Raw genomic sequence first — 21,560 nt, 5'->3', positions numbered from 1 at the left:
AAGCTCTGAAAAGCAAAATCTGGTGCACCCAGCATTTGGGAAATATGGGGCATGAGCTGAATCCTCCTGCTGCTGAGCTCTTCTGAGCTGTCTTTGGCTGGCTTCTTCAGAGATACTGGTAGACACCCACCCTTCCTGGGCTCGTCCCTGCTGAGGGTACCCTGGCTCCTGGGGAAGAATATATCTGTCTGTGGGAAAACCACTAGAAATTGGTAGTGTGCGTTTGGGGAAAAAGAAGGTGAGCTTGATCTCGCACAAAGGCATGGCCAGGTCAGTGTCATTCCCCCAAGGCTGGTGGATGAATCTCAAGATACGCAAGAAGGTGACTTTAGCCCAAGGGGTTTTGTTTGGACAGAGCTCCAGCTGAGTGAGTTCCTCTGGATTTGCTCATAAGGTATTATACTTAAATGAGCATTTATGAGTAGTGGGGCGGCTGGGGAACTTACAGGAGGATTTTTAGGGTGGAAGCCAAAACAGAAGAAATAATGTGAAATAAAATTTAACAAACTGTGGAAAGGCAGCACGATAGGAGCCAGGTGCTTCGATGTGAACAGCAGCAGTTGGCCTGTAACTGCAGGAGAGTAAGTGAGCAAGCTGGATGCTGCTCCACTGAGATGCCCAGGCTTTTTCATACCTGCTGGAGAATCATGTGCCAGAGAGCAGGAGGGAGCTGAGGCTGTGGGAGAGCTGGGGGAGAGGGAAACCTTGCTCTCTAAATCTCCTTCCAGATCAAAGTGGCAAGACAAAAACCTTGGGATCTTTTTTCATGGAGTAAGTAAGTTCTGCTGTATTTCATTTCAGGGCTCTCACAAAAAGGAGTCTGGATGTGAATGTTTCTTAGTTAGCTAAAAATAATCCAAATGAGACAATCAGAGAGAGACACTGGACAATTTTTTACTAGCATTGTAGACAGATGTAGTCTATTCTGTTGAATGGTCTCAATACCTTGTCTTGACTTGCATAACCTTAAGCGCTCATGAGAAGTTTTTACCATCTTAGCACATCCCTCATTTAAAATCTCTTTTCCTTGGACTGCAGCTTTGAGACAGAAAAATCAGGAGAAGCCTTAGGAACAGAGGTAGCTCTAGTACTTCTTAGCAGGTGCATATCTCAGTATACTTCCAGGGCCACACTTCATGCTGGCATATACCCTTGCCAATGCTTAACAAGGGAGGAAAATGGGGTTTGGAAAGAAGGATTATAAAGCTCTGATGGGGTGGACCCTGCTGTAGCTGAGGTAGGAACTGCCCCCAGCTCTAGGGTGGGGGATGATCCTGAAACAATGGCAGTGTTACTGTGCACACCACCAGATCATCAAGCCATCTTGCCAAGTCCTTCCTGCACCTCATCTAGTAGCTCATGGGACAGGATAAATCCCACTAAGTTCTGAGCCAGCCTCTGTGTAAAAACCATCAGTGGGAATATGTGCTTGTGGCTGGAGGAAGACAAGAACTCGGGTGAAGAGCTGAGTGTAGACATCTTGCAGGTCACCACAACAGGAACTATAGGAAGAAAGTCAGAGATTTCTCATATACCCTAACCCACCATACGAACAACAAGGAGACAGGCAATGGCAGGAGAGCTGCCTGCTGCCATCCTTCACCCTGATTTAAAGCATTTTCCAGGAGTTGCTGGTAGTGCAATGCTAGGGTCTGATGTAAAATTTGCCTTGATTTGCTGCAGACATGCATCTTCTTGCAGTGCCTTGAATGCTGTTGTTAATTGGTGCTCTTAGAAGGAAAGCAACAACAGCTCATTAACAGCAATTAACACTCAGTGAGGGTTCCCCTCGGGCAGTTAGTCAATGAGAGTCTGGTGTGTGACACAGTTAATGTGAAAAGAAAGACTGGAGGGGAGTCTGGAGAGCAAAGTGGTTAAGGGCAGAGCTGCTGGGCCTTTCATCTGACTACCCAACGTAAGGGCAGAAATAACCAAAGTGACAAAAGGAGGTGAAAAATTATGAGACATCTCCAGTCTCTTGGTGGCCTCCACTGGGATGACCACAGCTGTGATGTTAAAGTGTACCTGATTAACAGGACACTTGATGGGTTTTAATGCAAGCTTAGCTGGCCTTCCTAAGAGAAGGGTGCTTAATTGGGTTAAGGATGCCTGGGAGCCTCCTGCTGTTTAAGTGCTGTCTTCAAAAGCTGATCCAGATTAACCTGAACTGAGTGTCTGTTGTGGACATCCCTTTTTCCCAAAGGGATGAACTAATTACTCTGAACGAATTACTCTGGCACTTAAGCAGCCCACTGTCAGGAGATGTTGAGCCGGATGTGGTTGGACAGGTAGCATAAAAGATGTCAAATTGAAAGCAGGTAAAGCATGGATGGCATGTTGGCGCAACAGATGACGGGGCCAGACCTTAATCCCAACAAGATGGTAAAACAACATTCAAATCAGCTGCTCAATTTCCCTCTATCTTTCCTTGCTAAAGGAAACCTTAGCAGATCTTCCTCATGGTGAAAGGGGGCAGGTATGTGCAATGTTATTTCAAAATTAGAAGCCTCTGTTGAATTTCAGAAGGTTCCTCTCTGCCCATCTCTACAACCTGTCTAGATTTTTCTGAAAGACACAGCACAGCACTCAGGGGCATCAGCCACTTATCTCAGTTTTGTATTATCAGCAAACTTGCTGAGGAGACACTCCATCCCTTCATCAAAGTTGTTGATGGATAACTTAAATTATACTGGACCCTTGGGGTACACCACTAGTTACAGGTCTCCAACTACACTCTGTACCACTGACCACAACCCCCTGAGACCTGCTTTTCAGGCAGTTTTTAAACCTCCTCACTGTCCACTTGTTCAGCCCATGCTTCCTGAGCTTGCCTGTGAGGATGTCATGGAAGACAGTGTTGAAAGCCTTGCTGAAGTCCAGGTAAACAACATCCACTGCTCTTCCCTTATCTATCCAGCTAGTTGTCTCATTGTAGAAGGTAATCGGGTAGGTTCACTTCCCTTGGGTGAATCCATGCTGCCAACTCCTGATCACCTGCTCGACTTCCACATGGTTAGAGGTGGCTTCCAGGATGAGCCATTCCATCACCTTTCCAGGGACTGAGGTGAGGCTGACCAGCCTATAGTTCCCAGAGTCCTCCTTCTTGCCCTTTTTGAAGACTGGGTTAACATTCACTTTTTTTTTCCAGTCCTCAGGCACCTTTCCTGATTGCTATGACCTTCCAACAACATTCCAGTCATGCAAGTTGTACCACCATGTCTCTGTAGCTGCAATGAGATCAAAGCCCCATGACTGCACATAGGGCTGGTGTTTCCAAAAGACGGTGCCTCAGGTGCTGGGCTCAGGTCTTGGGGATTGGAAGTGTGATGGTGAGGAGATGGATGCTTTGGAGACATCAAAGGTGGCAGTGATGGATTCACTGGCTTCTGAGGTTGTTGCTTCTCCTCTCTAGTAGACCTGCTGGGACTGGGGAGGTACACTAATAAACAGGGCTTTTTGCTGAAGCTTGATGGTTTCTTGGTAGGTGCTTTAAAGTTTCATGAGTGTGGTTGGATTTGAGATCATAAAAAATGTATTCTTTCCTTGTAGGAAAACCCACTCCCTCTGAGCTTTCCCATTGATTAATGATTTCAAAACTTGGCAAGGATAGAAGGGATTGTCCTTGGTAGAGCCCATTATATCAGGTGGGCAGGTTGCCTATCAAGCTGCTTGCTCGTGATGGGACTTGGAGGCTATATCCATATTAATGTACTTCTGGGTGACTCAGCTTGTAGGTGCTTGCTTTTGACCTTCTCAAAGTACATTGGAGGGTATTTGTCATGTGACACTACCCCTTAGGAAGTATCTGGTGCATTGTGCCAAAGGTGAGCCCAACACTGGGATTTTTCTCCCAAGAAGGGGGACTCAGGGTAGTGAGATAATGCACGCAATGTGGGATTGGTTGGTGTGACTTAGTGGGCTCTGCAGTGTGTTTACATTTGTGCTACTGGGGAACACAGTAGTCAGTCTTTGGTTGCTGCCCCTGCTGTCCTGGCAAGATGTCTTTTGTTTGCTTAGTCTGCCTATTTTTAATTTCTTGTTCCTTGTTTGCTGTGAAGACTGCTCCTTTCCTTCCATGTGAAGTAGTTGTCTGCCCTTGTGCCTTTTGTATCTTCCAAACTTCATTATAAATGAGGCTATGAGTTGAGCACGCCAAAGATTTCTTTGGAGCTTTTGGTCTCACAAAGATGTGTGAAAGGGAGGTTATAACTTCAGCAGCATGAGCTGGTAGATAAAAGGAAATATTCATATCACAGTGGATCCTGGTGAGACCAGACCTCTGTTGAGTTATCCCGGGAATCAGAGGAGCAGGGCTGGAAGAGGAACATGAAAGTGTAGAGGTGTCCAGGTCCACGGGATGGTTGCCAGCCCCTGACTTTGGTACTAGACAATGCAGCTTGCTCTGTATAGCAAGCTACAGCATACAGCTGATGTGCTTAAATCTTCTGTATGTTTAGGGGTGCAGTAATGCACTCCTTTGCTGCCCTAGGTAGAAGGTTTGAGGGCTAATCTCTAATAAGCCTCTGCTGGAGGATAAGTCTCACTCACTCCTGCAAGCCTTCCTGAGCTGGGAGCTGCAAGGCAGCATGTGCCTCGAGGAAGCTGTCAGGTCTCCCCAGGGATGACTGCGGGAGAGGGGGAACATGATCCTTATGTGAACGAGGGGAGAGCACTCCTGCCCAGCGGCTGTAGGCAGCCTGGGTGCTTTCGGGGAAAACAGCTGTCCCAGATGTGAGCTATTGTTCTAGCAAACACCACTGTCTCAGGGGCTCACTTGAAGGGGGCTGATTGTATCAGGATGGCAATTGTGAGGGAACAGCGTGTGTCCAATGGCTGGTGGGGTGGGGGGTGTCACTCTTTGTCCTGATGTTCAGCTCTCCCCAGGGCTCCTCCCCATCTGACTGTACCCTTGCCCACAAGTGAAGGACACCAGCTGAGACCCTGCTCATGCTAGAGAGACCTCAGGAATCGAAATGGCAGAGTGGCAGGGAGCTCAGCAGCCATCCTGTGGGACATCATCTGCTTGGCATTGATGGGGTCTCTGGGATGAATTAATCCACATTTGGGTTGGCAGGCTGAGCCGTGGCCGTTGGAGTCGTTAAGCCAACACACTGCTTTTAGTTTTCCTTGGCACAGCTGCCTCTGTTATTTAGGAAATCAAACTGCCCCTTGGCAGAGGGGAAAGAAGGAACAGCTCCGGCAGAGCCCAAACCCACCAAAATGGCATGAGGCAGAAGACTTTCCTGGGAGGCTTTGAGGAGGGTGAGGATGCTGAGCCTTTGTGACAGCAGCCTGTCAAGGGCTGTACTGGGGACCAGAGGCAGCCTCTGATATTTTTTGTTGTTTGTGGTTAACATATGATTGTTACATTACAAAACTTCCCCAATAAATTATCTCCTGTCCTTTTTATATCCACAAGGAAGGCATTTTTAGAAAGCTGGCTTGCGCACACCGCGCTCTGGCTGGGACACACAATCGCCTGGACCTAAAAATAAGTTGGAGGCTTGGGACTTGTTTTGGGGGGCTTTTTTAAAGAAAATAATAATAATAATAAAAGACGGGGTAGATGACTGGTTTGAAAAGATTTCGTTTCCTCTTCCTGTCTCAATCACTCTCTTGATCCATATTGAGGCTAGTAGTTTTTGCTCTTTAGTGAGAAGTTTAGGGTGAATGTAGCAAAGCTTTGGATCTTTTAGCAAGATGACATTAGCATGATGGTAAAGAGTGTCTGAGAGGGATTTATTGACCACAGGTCTATGTGGTTCCCCTTGCACAGGAACCGGGAGCTGTTAGCTTAATGCCTCTGGGAGTGTCCTCCCTGCTCAGCAAATTCATCCACTGTTGTCAGTCCTGTCAAAGGGTTGTCCTTCTGCCAGTGCCCAGGAGCTTTTAGTCTGACCAGATGAGACCAGCCAGAGACCGGAAAGGTGGCACCCTCATCTTCTGCCACCCTGCTGCTGCAAGGCAATTGCCCCTCTAAAGGATGGCCATGCACACTGCAGCCTGCTGTGGGCTCATCTGGGCATCATCAAAAATCTTTCCCCTGCCTTGCAGTGTCTGTTTTCTTTTCTGCTGCCCTACTAGTCAAGGGAGGCTGGGTGAAGAAGAGACTTGTCACCTAATGGTCACCAGAATAGTTTTTGGAGATGATCTCAAGCTAGGGGCTCTGCCTCCACCATCCATGCAGAAGCTAGCTTATGGTTTCCACCCCTGCACTATCCATGCCTTCTTTCAGGAGGGACTGAGCTGTTTCTTGATACGTTTTATCCCATGCTTCTTTCCAGCCTCAACTAGTCCTAGCACAGAGCTCCACATGTACTCTGCCTCCTGAGACCAGGCACAGAAGACGGTGTCGAGTCTGTTGTGCATCAGACTCAACATTTTGGCTGAGACAGGCTTTAGGCACATCCTTGCTGGCACTGTAGGGTCGTCTTCACCATGATTATCCAGTTCACAGCTCTCCCTCTTTCCCACCTCAGATCTGTCCTGTACATGAGGATACTGTGGATGATGAGTGGGAAAGGAGGACGAACATGGTGAAAAGCCAGACACTTACTTTCCATTCAACAGCAGTGGGATGTGGGTTTGCAAACACCTGCCTGTGCTGCGGACAAGGGTAATCTTCTGCCAGGGAAACTGAGGCACGGAAGTCTCAGACATCTTGCCAACCTTGAGTCATGTAGCAGTGAGGTACTGCCGCTGATGCTGGGGCTCTGGCCTCCTGCTTCCTAGTCCCTGCATGGGAAAGAGGCATTTAATGAAAAGAGGTGAAGCGGCTTGGTCCTGGCTAAGCACAAGGCGTTAATCTACGGTCTTATTTAAGCAATTCCCCTTTGTCTGGCTTGCTTTACTGAGCCTCCTAGTGCTGAGACTCTGCTCAGCCACGTGAAGCCCATACAATGCTGGGGAGAACAGGAGTGTTGTACCTACCTGTGTTTTACCCCTTCTGCCTTCCTCCAGCAGACTGTGAACTGTGGTATAAAAATTAGCAGTGGAATTCAGGATACTGACTTGGTTGCGGAGGCCTTAAGACCTTCCTGAACCTGGAATGTTGCTTTGTATTTTTGATGCAGGCAAAATGTAAGAGAAAGCTGATTTTTCAGGTCTGGTCTTGTGGGTTAGGTGGGATAGGGCTTATCTGTGCAACCTTAGATAGGCAAAATGTGCTGTAAAACTTGGTCCTGGCCAGGAATGTTTTTTATTTTCCATTGAAGCAAACAATCCAGGCAGAAAGTAAACCATACCTGGCTTTGTTTAGCTTGGAGACTGATCTAGAATAACTTGCCACCGTTGAGTTCTGCCTCACAAAACCACAAAGGGCTGCAAACATTTCCCCTCGCACTTCTCACTTAGCCTCTCTCACATATGTTCTGCCTAACACCAGTGTCTCACCAGCCAGCATCAACATTGTCAAAGGAAGATGAGCACTTACCCTGCGTGGTGGATAGCAAGTCTCTCCAAAGCGTGTTGGTGTGCACTGGAGCCAGGATGCTGCCTACACTGGGCTTTGGAGCCTCGCCACCCAGCGCGATGCTGGGCTTCCCTCCTTCCCCAAGCTGCTGCTTCACTGCCTTTCTCCCTGTTAGGGCTCCTTTCCTTCCTCTAAATGGTTCAAAACTGGATCTTTAGCTCTGTTTCTTCTGAATTCTTCTGATTCTTCCCCAGGCACTACTGTTTCCCTGTTTTCAGGGATGATGTCTCATCATGAAAACTCCCATGTCCTGCTTACAGCCCCCATAGATGTGCAGTAGCTTCCTTACTTGCTAGGTACACTGTTAGCTTTCACAGATGGCCAGGCACGTGCTCTAGGGGAATGATGATGGGTTTTCAGAGAGCACTGTGATGGTCTGAACATCCTTCATGCCTGCCATGAGTCAGGGGATCAGTGCTGGGAGCACGTGGAAAGCCAAAGCCAGCAGGGTCCTATCACCCAGGCATGCACAAGCCCTGGGGTTTGCACCCAGAGTCTGCACTTGGCCAGCAGTGTTGCTCCTTCCTTGCATGCTCTTGGGGTTCAGGGGGTGGAGGTGAGTGTTGCTGCAAGCAGGTGGGATACTGTGTTATGGATGTACTTAGGATGGCAGTAGGAGACACCTTACTGGGATGGACACAGGCAGTGACCTGCAATATTTGTCTCCTTTGCTTATTCCACTGATGAGGAGAAGCAATGAGCCATAACTCTGAACTCTCTAATTTCTTCTTTGTGAGATTTTTGAAGGGAAAGGTAGAAGGGAGCAGAAAGACAGATGTCCCTTTGAAATTTGGAAGTTTTCAGGTCCTTGGTTTTTTCTCTGTCTTATTCCATGGGGGTGATGTATATCCAGTCTAGCTGTCCTGCACATGCGTGGCTGGGATCTCCTCTTTGCAATGGCTGAACCCACAGGCTGGTTTCAAACAGATTAAAATCTTGGGCAACTGTGTTCCTGCAGGCTTATGAAAAAGGCAGCCAGGAGAGGGGAGCTGTCCCCATGATGAGCAAGGATGGGGAATAACTGCAGCCTGTGCTAAGCCTTTTTAGACCTTGGAGAGCTGCTGGGGTTGCTAACCCGAAATACGTGCCTTGGTTGGCTGCGTGTGTGAGTCAGTGCTTGCAGGCACCATGAAATAAATATCAGGGTTTACTCTGTTTGTTGCTTCCAGAATGGCATTCATTTGTAGTTCATTCCTGTTTTTGGCATGTGTTAACCCCACATAAACCAAGATTTCTGCCTCAGAATTTCACTCTATGATTGTTAGCTGAGAGCCTGTAAGTTCAGTTTAAACCCAGGCTACTGAGGCACATGGGGCTCTTCAGCTCCCAAGGGGCTTCCCTGAGAGCACTGGGGCTGCATCACCCATGGAGGATGAGAGACGGTCCATGTGTCCTCTGCTCCTGGGAGCATTCTGAAAGCTGGACTCTGCACTGCCACCTAGTCTAATGAAAGACATCACTGTACCTTGATGGGGTCTCAGATGGGTCGTGTGTTTTAAGATGATCTCACCCGTGAGGAAATGGTAAGCCTCTCTGAGGAAGAGATGGCCATGATTCACTCTGATAGAAATAAAAAGGACAAACAAGCAAATGGAAACTCCCTATTGACCAGGTCCCTGCAATTTAAAAGGGTTTTTACTACCTATTCCAGTATGCATTTGAAAATCATATGCATTTACTCTTACATGCTACAATCAGACAGTTTTTAAGCCATTAAGGCCATTGGGTCAATAACCAACATTTTCAAAGATCTATTAAATACCCATTTCCTTGGAAATAGAGCTTTTACAATTGATCATGGCTACCAACTCCCATTAAAATAACCCCCAAATGCTATCAACTCCCCCAAGATGTAGAGCACTAAAAAGCAGATAGCCAGGACAAATTTATCCCAGGGGAAAGTTGATGGCCCATTATGCTTAAGCAACACAAGAATTGTCACATAAGCCAGGAAGTTTATGGGACTTGCATGGATTTGTCCTCCCTGAGGGCATAAAAAGAAAGCTTCATGGGGTGAATCGGTAGTGCTAGCACAAGCTCAAAGCTGGCTTCCTGTGGGAAGTATTTGGCTTATTTTGTATTAACTTGCAAGTGTGTACAGGCTTTGGCAGAACCAAGATGCTTTAGGGCTGAAGTGCTGTAGGAAATGCTGAATTTGTGAGCCTTTTTTTGGTGGCACAAGGTTTTCCATGTTAAATTATACAGGTGTGTTACACCTCTAAGGTTGTATGGGGAAAGCTGCTGGGAAGATTAAGAGGTCCTTGTTTCTCTGCCCTGGGAAGGAAGCCCTTTTGGGCATCTGGTGTTGTGTTGGACCCTAAAGCAGTCTGTGGAGGTGTGAATATGGTGGGACTGTAGGCGATCTCTGCAGGTAGCCTCTGGGTGAGAAGCAGCTCAAGAGATGGAACTCATAGGACTGTTGTCCTCTTTGACATCTTGATACTCAGCCGCTCATGCAAATTTTATACTGTCTCTTGAGTGGTGCTGCCAGTGATGGCTGCTTCCTAGGTGGTTCTTCTTCTACTCACGCTATCAGTGCCTCAGGGTTGGGTTTTTCCAGGCATATCCAAGCGATGTGTGATGCCTTCATCCCTTGTGTACCCAGATTCTCTTTGGCTGGAGCCCAACACACAATGAAGCTGGTGAGAGACTCTTGAGGACTACAGAGGGTATTATTCCAGCAGTGTTTTGCCTTCTGTGATCCCAGGGGAATGTCTGGCTGCTCCTCAGCCTTCCCTTCACCTCTTGCATGTGTTTTGTATCTGGCTGTGTTACCAACGCCTGTCCAGATGAGAGTCATTTGGATGTTGCTGCCTTGTCAAGTTGTCATGATGCTGGCAATGATGTTTGTTGCATACCAGCGTAGTGCTCTACTGGAGTCAGAGCTCCTAGACCGTGGTCATGGGGATGCAAGTAGTCTTAACAAGTGCAGAAAGACTTTAGCTTTTGTCTAAAATAACATCACCCCCCAACTGCATTAACACCAGAAATTTCAGGGAAGGTGAGAGTTCACAAATTCTAGCAAGGAAGATTCATGTATGCAAGCAGAAAGCCTGAGCCTGGAGGATTATCCCTTTAGACAACCCCCCTCTACAGAGTCACCGTGGAGAGGAGTCCTTTGGTATGGTGAACTGGAAGATGTCCACTTTGACTTACTGTCTGGAGAAGCATCTCTTCACTGATGATACAAAGAGTATGGAGAGTTTGCTCTCCAAAAAATATCCATGCCACTTGATTCAGCATTTGTCTTCATGGAGTAAATTGAGGCTCTTGGGCTTGTGTCTGCTGCCTCAGAAGCAAGGTTGCTGCATGTTGTGTTAACCCTTTGCAGCTGTGGGTGAATGTGTTGTCCACACACCAAAAACGTTATTGGCAGGCTGGTGCTAGTTCCTGGGAAGTCTTAGGGATTCCTTGTTTGTCAAGAAGAGGTTTGGGTAAAAGGGGAGCCTCCCTGCATGGGGGGAGTAGAAAGAGGAATTGTGGTGGTTAAAGGACATGAAAGCAGAACCAGGAATCCCTTGTGACTACATTAGACTGTATGGTTAGTTGGAGCTGGCTTGGTCTCAAGTATTTTCCAGCCGTCCATGGAGGGCACTTGGACAACTTCCACCCAACCCCACTCCCACTTCCCCTCTGAAATGTCTACAGGGAAAAGACTCCTATTTTTGAATTGCAATGGAATTCCTGTGGCATTACACACTGCATCCTTTGCACTACCCAGAGAATTAATTTTGATTTATGGTACTGCATGGGGTACATGGTGGCCTTGCTTTTCATTTGCAAGTTCCATCATTTGCCTTTCAGTAGTAATGGCCACTTTCATAGCCCCAGGATGAATATGGCTGTCACTAAAATATGCCACTCTTGCTCCTCTTCTCCCACCTTAAACCACATCAGGCTTGTGTTACAGCTTCATTGTTCATTTCTCTGCCCTGTAGATTAGCAGATCCTCTCCTCTTTCCCACATGCCCACCAGCAGTGGTCCTGTTGTTGAGGCAGAAATTGCTGCCTTGAAAAGCAGCAACAGTTCTGTCTCTCCAGAGCATGTCAAGTCTTCTCGTTTGGCTAAGGTAGCCCAGAGCCTGACCTGCAACCATGAGTAGAAAGGTGCTCTCTCCCCCTTGAGTTAAGACAAAATTGCAGAGGGAAAAGTATGATAAAGGGTTGTGAGGGTTCTCCAGGGAGGCCTAGGATCATGGATGTAGCACGATTTTTCAGCTACTTGAAAAGGAGCTTTGGGTTTCTAGACCTTAGTGTGGTAAGGTCTACTGCAGTAATAGTTTTTCCATGCAAAGCTTACCATCATTTGGTGATTTTCCCCTTTGATTTGATGGCGTGACAGGGAGAAGATGAAGCAGGACTTCAAGATGGCAGAGGACAGGAAGCAATAGTCACAATTTGGAACGTGATAAATTTGGTTTAGATGTTAGGAATTTTCTATTTTTGACCATGGGTGTGGTTAAATACTAGAATAGGTTGCTAAGAGAAGCTAGAAACCCTCTGTCCTTGTAGCTGTTCAGGCTGGATGTTGCCTTGAACAATGTTACTTAGACCTATTTTGAACAAGGGGTCAGAGTAGATGACTTGTGGAGATCCTCCTTATCCACAGATACGAGTCTCTGATTCCACTGTTCTATGGTGACAGTCACTGATGCTGCTGAACTTCATTTTCCTTTTCTTTTTTCTACAGCATGAAATGCCACACAATGACAGCGCATCACTTTGTCCCATACAGAGCCATGTGCTCCTGACCTAGCATGAGTACCACACAAGCGTCAGTGTGGCTCCACTGTGCTGCTTCTTCTACCTTGCCTTCTGCCAACCATGAGTCTCACATGTAAAACAATATGCAGTGTTGTGCCTAAGTCTGCCTCAGTCAGATTGTCGGCTAGTGTCATTCAGAAGAAGTTTAAGTCAGCAGCATCCTGGCTGAGCACCTGTCATGAGGGAGGCCATCATATCTGATCTCATTCCCTCAAATGCCATCATTTCACGTGGTGTACATGCCCATGCTCATTTCTAATAATGGCAGTCCATAGCCCTCCTGTCCCTTACCTCTCTCTACTGTTGAATATGATCTTCTTGAAAGCTCCACTCTCCCAGGGATGCAAATACTCCCCAAGTCAAGGTGGTATAGCTATGCAGCTACCTGCTCACAACCAGTTTTGGATGCTATTGGAAGAACTCGCTTTGAATCTGGCAGACCTGATGACCTGATGGCCCTTCTCTGTCTCTCTTCTATCCTGTGCTCTATCCTTTGGGTTTGGTACAGCTGATAGCTGTACCTTCATGTGCCCTGTCTCTCCTTGTGTTTCTGTGTTGGATTGCAGTGCCCACCCTGTTGTAAATACCATCTAGTTTGGAATACTCTGATCTTGTAGGCATTGGAAAGCTATTTGAGGGGCAGAGGAGAAGGCTGTCATTTAGGCTGTTTGTGGAGTCCAAAGGCTGCTCTGCCTTCCCCCTCGGGAAAATCACAGAAGCGCTAAAGAAGAGGGAGAGCATAACCTTGGCAGTAAGCAACAGGCAAAGACGCCAGTTGCGTGCTTCTTGTCTAAGCTAAGGATGCCAGTGGGAAATGTGGATTGAGGAGAACTGGAGTTGCCCCTTCTAGAGCTGTTTTGGCCTTGCTTGTGACTTCGGGGACACCAGCAGGATATTTATGCTTTCCATGCCATAGTGGGTGAAATTGGGGTCCTTTCCTGTTCTTGTCCATTCAACTCATCTGAGTATGCCAGTGCTGGAACTGCTCCCTCTTCTCTTGACACAGCCCTGAACCTTCCAGATCTCTCAATGGAGGAAATTAGAGTTATTTATAATTAAGGGTTGACAAAAAATGTTGCTAGTGTCAAGGGAATGGCAGGCGACAGCCAGAAAAACATCATGTCTCCAGAAGAGGGGCGTCGGGAATATCCCTCTGAATAGGGCTGACGTCAGCTCTCGGAATTTGGATAGCCTAGAAGGACTCGGTGCTATTTTTCCAAGATATCATAGGTCAGGAATCAACGTTATTTTTAAGTTTGTGTCCCCCAAGCAGCTCTGGTGCATGAAGGAGATTTCCTCCCCCCTTTCCCCCTCCTTATGCTCTATTTTCTATGAAATATTTGCTTCTCTTCCTTCTGCGTCATGCCACAAATATGTTCTTCAGGTTTGTTTATTCTTCTCCCTATCTATTCCTCCCGGCCTGCTCCCGTCTTGGTTGGGTTGAAGGGATGGCGTCAGTGTGGCGCGTGTCTGGGATGCTCAGGCGAGACATCACAGAGAAGAGATCATGTTCTCCTAATTTGTCGTTTCCGGTTGGGAGAGTTTTCTCTCCACAAGCTGATGTGGCTGGGGAAAGTGTTCTGGGAATGCTGCTTTGTGGTGGGAGATCTCAGGGCTTGGTGAAGACAAGCTGGTCATCTCATCTTGCCATTAAATGCTGCCATATCATCCAGCCAAGATTTTCTAAAGTAACTGGGGTTTCAGAGCTGCTTTGTTCACTGGGAAGGTGGGTGAGATATCTCCAGCTCAGGATGGCCTACTGGGGCAGACCAGTAGGACAGAGATAGTCAGCAGATCCTGATTATCTGAAATCTTCCAAGTCAGCAATGGCTTCTGAAAGTCTCTGCTGTTTCATATCTATAGAAGTGACCTTGGGTTACCAAGCTCGGCTCCACATGCCATCCTCCTGTAGTCTACTTCTGGAGTCCAGTTCCTCTATTTTTTCACTTTTTCCTCCTTCTTTTCCATTTGCTGTAGCAACCTCTCTCTTTCTAAACAAATTGGTTGGTATAATTACTTGACTACGTATCCTGTCATCTCAAACACTCTATTCGCACATCTCACTTCACATCTCAGATGAGAATACACCATTTTTCCCCTTAGCCCATGCTCAGTTTTCTTGTCTTTCCTTCTATAATTCAATGTGTTAAGGAATGCACTAATGGACACCACTTTTACAGAAAGCTCCTTGTTCAAGTATAGCTGGTGTACCTTCAGGGCAAATCCAGCATAAAGAAACGGTCGCATTGTGCAGCTTAAAGATGCCAATTGCTCCTGGAAGCATGGGAACAAATGAAATGCTTTCCACCACCTTATTGTTGCTGTTGGCCTTATGCTGCAGGTTTAGTCATTCTTATGACATATTTCCACAATGGTGCATTTCCATCATCATTCCACAGTGATGTATTTGAAGCCTTTCCATGAGTTTTTTCCCTTCTTAGAATCTCTTCAATTAATGACTTCGCAAACCACAGGTCAGGGTCCTCAGATTCTGAAGACTTAAAGACAATGTCTTCTAGGGCTACCTGTCTCAGTCCATGAGGCTAATGGCACTGATGGTGGAAATGCTAGTACTTGATTTAAAAGAGTATCTGTCATTTGCAGCGCAACTCAAGGCCCTACTGCTATTATTGGAATTATTATTATCATTAAGTTAGATCCTGATCATTTTACATAGCTGAGGACATGAACTCCCTAAAGATCAACACTGGGATTGCTGATGTACGGGTGAATGCAATATAGACCTCTGAACTATGCAGAAAGAGCCATGCAGAGGGCAAAATGGAACTTAAATTTCCTGACTGCTGGGTTACATATTTTTCCTCTAAGTGCTGAGAGACATACCACACTGTGAGGATCATTTTTTGGACACCCAGACACCCATGGGTGTTACTGCTCTGCTTCAATGTCTGTTGCCTACATACCTCTCCCAGCCATTACCTTCCTGCACCCTTTAGAAATGGATGTTTTGGATATCCTCATTACAGTATTTTTTACTGCTCCTGCACCTCTTTATTTTCAGCTCTGGAGATGGGAGGAGAGACAGCCAGCAGTGTTGTCAGATGGCTTTTTCCACTAGGCATGCCCTTTGATGGATCTGTCTTCAGCGATGTCCTCCTCTCCCCATTAAGCTTATTCTGGGAGCTCCTGTGCTTCCCTGCGCTGGCTCCTGCAGACATCCCAGACCTCCTCTCAAAAAGGATTCAGATCATGTGCAGAGAGACAGATACATGTGAAGAAAGCCCTGCTGTTGGCTCAGTGCTGGCTGGACCCAGGCAGCACTTTTCTCCAAGGTCTGTTTTGAACAGAGGTGGAAGAGAAATTTCTTTGAGCAAATTCCAAGATTCCTTTTGCTCATGCTCTTCCTTATACAATACACAGGGATGGGAGTGAGATAGCGTGTCTCTTGGTGTGTTGTGCGGCTATGCTTTGCAGAGACCCCTTGTTCTTACCATGCACTGCCACTTCCAGTATATTCATCCTGGGGAAGAGGATAGAGTAGGGGAAATCAGGCTAGAGAAGCTGGAGAAGAGACTTCTTGGCCTTAGATGGCAAACACTTTATTTTTCCAAGAATAAGGTTTGTCCATTCCTGCCCTGACCTGTATCAGGGACAATCCCTGAAAACCCTTGTTGGAACTAGCTGCAGTTCTTGATTCCTTTCTGTTTCCTCACCCCATGAGAAAAACTTACTTCCACTCCCACCCTTCGAATTACACTTTTCTTTTTCTTTCTCCTTGCAGGACTGGCCTCTGCATTTCTTTTCTTGTCCCATTGTTTCTCCCCCCATTTTTGTGTCCTGTTATGTGTTCTCTGGGGTCTCTTCTGTCCCTGTTGTTGGAAAACCTTCTGTAAGAGTAGAATTCATCAACAAATCTACTGTAATTAGCAAAACTTCTTCAGATTTGCATGACTTCCTCCCACCCAGATCACTCAGTAGCAGAGCTTGCACCTTAGAGAGCAGAATTAGTAGTGTCATGGGACATCCTGTTGAAACTTGCTGAATTTTGCCATGCTTTTAACAAATGCGGCTGGTTTCAGAGAGTTGAGGATGGGATCTCCAGGTCTGCTGCACCCTTTTCAGGTTATCTACAGGTGGCTCCTGCTTTTCCTCTTTTTGGTCCATTGAGATCTATGTTGACTGTCTCCTCTCCCTTGTCCTTGCAGGGCATACATGAGTGTGAAGGAGCTGAAGGAGGCACTGCAGTTGAACAGCACCCACTTCCTCAACGTTTACTTTGCCAGTTCAGTGAGGGAAGAGTTGGCTGGTGCTGCCACTTGGCCATGGGATAAAGAGGCCCTTAGTCACCTGGGTAAGTGAGCTGTCCCACTCATGGGTTCTCGGGGTTGTTGGCTTTTTTCCCTCTTGGTTGACTTGCCAAAAAGGCAGCCATGACTTGGCTGAACATTGAGGATATTTAACAAAAAAGTCACGATAAACAGGCTTTTGGTGTAGCAACAGTTGCTGCTGTAAGAAAAGCAGTTGCCTGTTCCCTGTGTCCATGTGGATAAAGTGGTGGGGTTACACCCTGACAAGCGGCTTCCAGATTGTTATGAGAAACTTTTAATGTTGAAGGCAGTGAGACAGTGGGATAGAGAACTTGGGGAGAACTACAGGTTCACTATCAGTGCAGGCTCTGGATTGGGGTTTAGCCTCATAACTGACTTCTCTGGGACCTTCCATATTTTACTTCTTCTGGGACCTTCCAAGTCTGTCTTCCAGGGTTCTGGAAATGGCGACGTTCCCTTTGCACCATGTAATGACAAACAGATAAACCAGAAGTGTTGGTGATTTCAGAGCTGAGACTCCAGATATGAACAACTCCAAACCTGACCAGGCAGTGAGCAGTGGCAGCTTCTGAATCCAGCTGCAAATGTGAGGATGACTATGAAATTAAACCATGTTTTTATAACTTGGCTTACTGCTTGCTGGAGGCAAGGTTTTTGACTTCAGTGAATTCAAGGCAGACCCTCAAGGGCATCAGCCCTGGCAGGCTACAGAGCATTCGAAAGGGCAACGGCTTCACTAGAATGTAAATGTACTGTGTGTTTTCTCCTATTTCTGCTGTTTCTTTTTCCTGCTTCTCCCTCCACCTCTTCAATGTCAGAGTTTTCCGGCAAAGCCCTTTATACTTTGCAGTCAAAACATCTAAAGTGTTTCTCAGTAAGTAACTGGAAATAATTACTCCTGACACCTGCACAAAAGACCTAGACCTTCTGCTTTTACAAGTGCGTGATGGTCAAACCCTCAAAGTTTTAAAGACCTGTTTCAAAGTTCTTTTTTGCCAGTTTCCCTCAGCAAGTTTCAGAACTGTTTTTTCAATAGCGTATTGCTGCAGTTACTTGTTGAGGAAAGCAGATCTCCATGAAATTTATTCCTTCAGCTCCCAGAAATCACTTCCAAGGCTCAGCTTGACAATCATCTTACTACAGCCAGTGCTTCATGATCAGGTAGTGAGGTGGATCAAGAACTGGTTGAAAGGAAGAAGGCAGAGAATTGTGGTTAGTGGGGCAGAATCTAGCTGGAGGTCTGTGACTAGTGGAGTCCCTTAGGGGTCGGTGCTGGGACCAGTGCTGTTTAATATTTTCATCAACGACCTGGATGAGGGAACTGAATGTACCCTCAGCAAGTTCACTGATGATACTGAACTGGGAGGAGTGGCTGACACACCAGAGGGCTGTGTTGCCATTCAGTGAGACCTGGACAGGCTGGAGAGCTGGGCAGAGAGGAACTTGATGAAATTCAACAAGGGCAAGTGTAGAGTCTTGCATCTGGGGAAGAACAACCCCATGTACCAGTACAGGTTAGGGGCTGACCTGCTGGACAGTAGCGAAGGGGAAAGGGACCTGGGGGTCCTGGTGGATAGGAGAATGACCATGAGCCAGCAATGTGCCCTTGTGGCCAAGAAGGCCAATGGCATCCTAGGGTGCATTAGGAAGGGTGTGGTTAGTAGGTCAAGAGAGGTTCTCCTCCCCCTCTACTCTGCCTTGGTGAGGCCGCATCTGGAATATTGTGTCCAGTTCTGGGCCCCACAGTTCAAGAAGGACAGGGAATTGCTTGAAAGAGTCCAGCGCAGAGCCACAAAGATGATTAAGGGAATGGAACATCTCTCTTATGAGGAGAGGCTGAGGGAGCTGGGACTCTTTAGCTTGGAGAAGAGGAGACTGAGGGGTGACCTCATCAATGTTTACAAATATGTAAAGGGTTAGTGTCAGGATGATGAAGCTAGGGTTTTTTCAGTGATCTCCTCATGCCACTATTTAGTCCCATGGAGCAGAAATGCCAAGCTGATTTTTCCTATGCACGTACAGACCCTCTCATCTGAAAGCCCAATAAGTATACTGTTTCCAAACTGTTCTCCACAAATTCTTCTCTAGATGTTTTTCTAACCTGCCATCTGGACTTCGAACACCTTCAAAACCATTCTTTGTTGACCTCTGAGTATGTCTTTCAAGAAAGTCTTCCTGTTGATGTCTTCACCTTTTGGAAGTGTTCAGTGAACTTTGTTTTTCATCCCCTTCTCTTCACCTATGCTTGTTTTGGGCTACCAGAAATTAAGTGACCATTCTCATGCTGATGATTTACAGATCTATTGCTCTCCTCCAGATTACTCTCCTGAGTAAATTTGAACCCAGTCAGCCCTTCTGAAAGTTTAGGGTTGTTTTCCCATTTTAGACCAGTAGTGATACCAACCAACAGCAACTACATTTATTGAAGTACAAGAGTTAACATACTGAGTCAAAGAGGGTAAGCTGTTCTATGATACTTCTGTAGGCAGTATTTCAGCTGCTGTGGAGCTCCTAGACAGGGACAACTTGCAGCCAGAGGTGGAAGGTCTCAGGTCTATTTGCAAAACTCCCTCTTAACCATACCATCTGTCTCAGTCTTTCCACCATAATCACTCTCAAATTCAAAGTTCTTACTTGGAGTCTGGAATGAATTTTCTGAGAACTTAGAAGTAAATCTTTTAACTGCAAAACACAAGGAGTCGAAGAACTCATGTCCTATGAAAACCTTACCTTTCCACAGTGGAAAGCCTTGCCTCAAAAACCCTGTAATAATGCAGATGCTTTAAACTTCATGTGTAGCTGCATGTGAACTGTATTTGCTTAAACATGGTTGAAAGGCAAGGGAATTGTGAATATTTGATGTTATAAATACTTTCTGTAGTTATATAAGCTGAGGCCAGCTCATATATCTGGCTGAGGTCAGTGGCTCCTGAAGGAGGGCCAGCCGTTCCATCAAAGGTACCTTAAGCAATCGCCATCTTCCTGTCTGACTAACTGTCATGTGTTTGTTCCATTAATTGCTGTGACTCAGTGTTTGGGGAAGACTGGCCCTGTGATACAGGTTCGGCTCTGTGGTTTGCTGTTTAAAGATCTCCTGTGCTTGTCTGAGCATATGTCCTCTGTAACAGCCCTAACCCAGGTTAGCTTCTTGGGGTCTAGATTGAACTGAAGTCCTTCAGCATTGCTGTTGATCATGGCTAGAAGCAGGGCAATGTGCTGGGACTGAGAGCTTCCAAGGGATGAGTGAAGGTGAAGCGCAGTCCACACCAGTGCAAATCATTCACTGTACTGATGGATTGGGCATCTCTTGTTTTTTGAGCAGAGCTGGGGCTTGGTCTTGGGGACATTACCAGCTGTAGCTGTTAGGTCTGGTCTGGAAGAGGAAGAAGAGGCCAGAGGCCAGACATGAAGCTTTCAAGCTGCCTGGAGTTGGTTGAGTGGGCAAATTCAAAGAAGACTCTGCTTCACCTGCCCTGCAGTGCTGGACCTCCTTGATGTCAGAGGGGCATGACATAGAAGTTTTTAGCTTGGTTGTGTAAATGCTGACCTTGGAAGTCTCCTTGGGCTGGTCCTCAGGCAAGAGAGGGAGAGTTCGCTTAAAGCCAAATTTACCCCATCTCCCAGGGTGGGAGGAGGCAGAGGTGAGGAGAAAAGCCTGATCTGCAGAGGAGGGAGAGGGGAGACTGGTCTTGTTGGGATGTTACAAACACTTCCGTATCTTGTCTTTACAGCCAGGATCCTGCAGAGGGGAAATACAACTTCCTGGTCCAAAGCTGGGAGCTCTCCCAGCTAATCAGGGAGATGTGGGGACAGGGAACGGAGCGACAGAGATGTTCTGGAAGGAAGGCAGAGTTCTCATGCTGTTTCTAATCCTGCCATCTAATTAGCTGTAAAAAAAAAAAAGTATTACAAATATGATTGTCCTTGTGGAGTGTGTGGGAGGAATGGGATAGGGAAAGCCAGCAGAGAGGAGGGACAGGGTATCCCAGCCTTGGCATCACTCCCCTGTGACGGTTTTCTCCCTCCCTGTGCTGGAATCCCATTTATTCCCCTGCATGGGAAGAACTTTGGGTTTCTGCTGGGAGAAGGGCTGCTTGGTCACAGGGCCTCCCGTACCCCTCGTGCTCAGACCTGTTCCTTGTGGTTAGTGCCACAGGATGTGTGTGGGGTTTCACATCTCATTTATTTGTTTATGAACACTGTTTTCTTTCTGCATGAGCATTCCTCCTCTCAGATATTTGGGCAGGCACCCCCTGCCTTGCTCAGGCTTGTGTTTGGCCACAGACATGCCTTTTCTTTCTGTTCTCTTACACCCTGTTTTGATTAAAATGAGGAGCAGCCTTTTTTTATGTGCCCACTGGGTTCTCCATCAATGGGATGCCCTTTGCTACCTTGTGTTTACCACTGTGGTAACTGAGAGTCTTGCAATAACCTAATGATTGACAGGATACAACATGAAGGTCCCAAATGGATTTTTCAACCTCTGTACCTCTTTGTCGCCCATCTCCAGTCAAATGAAGAGTCAAGAGCTGGCTGATGGGCTGCAAGGTCCTCTGCTCTAGTGTTTTACAATTGAGGAGAAAGGGAATGCAGCTACTTTGTGACCCATCTTTAGCCTCAAGCCAAGCTGCCCTGAGCATAACATCCACACTGTGGGGAAGAAGACAATAAACATTAATTTTCAGCTAGGAAACAGTGCTACTTGACAGGTCAGTGGTGTTTCTCAGCCCTTCTATGAGCCACACACAGAGGATGCTTCATAGAAGATGCCACTCTGTTGTGGTTTGTTTTTTTTTTCCTTCACCCTTTTGCAACTTTGTTGGGCCTGAGAGAGTTTCTCAGGGCATCTCTGAAGACCCCTTTCTAGCCCCAACCCATTGTTCACCCAGCATGGTTCCACCACAAGAGTCACAGACCTGCCAGGGAGACTGTGATCTGAAGATAGCCCTCTCTTGGAAGGAATGCCCTGTACTTGGGGACATGAGGTAGTCCAGTGTTGCACGGGGATGATTCAGGAGCAGATTTCAAGCAGTCTA

The 21,560-nt window shown here is 46.8% G+C and overlaps 1 protein-coding gene across 1 annotated transcript in view; it reads left to right on the top strand.

Moving 5' to 3' along the window:
* Nucleotides 1-21,560, top strand: part of PAPPA2 (pappalysin 2) — an 87,303-nt gene that overhangs the window by 9,055 nt on the left and 56,688 nt on the right. The window contains exon 3 of the mRNA XM_062602201.1: nucleotides 16,402-16,547. Coding sequence (XP_062458185.1) covers nucleotides 16,402-16,547 — 146 coding nt within the window. The remainder of the gene's footprint in view (nucleotides 1-16,401; nucleotides 16,548-21,560) is intronic.

This window comes from Pezoporus occidentalis, unplaced genomic scaffold, assembly GCF_034315485.1.
Source record: "Pezoporus occidentalis ecotype Australia unplaced genomic scaffold, CSIRO_AGI_Poc_V1 ctg76, whole genome shotgun sequence".
NCBI classification, from domain to species: Eukaryota; Metazoa; Chordata; class Aves; order Psittaciformes; family Psittacidae; genus Pezoporus; species Pezoporus occidentalis.
The sequence above is the reverse complement of the archived record's forward strand: the minus strand, read 5'-3'. Positions and strand labels throughout refer to the sequence as shown.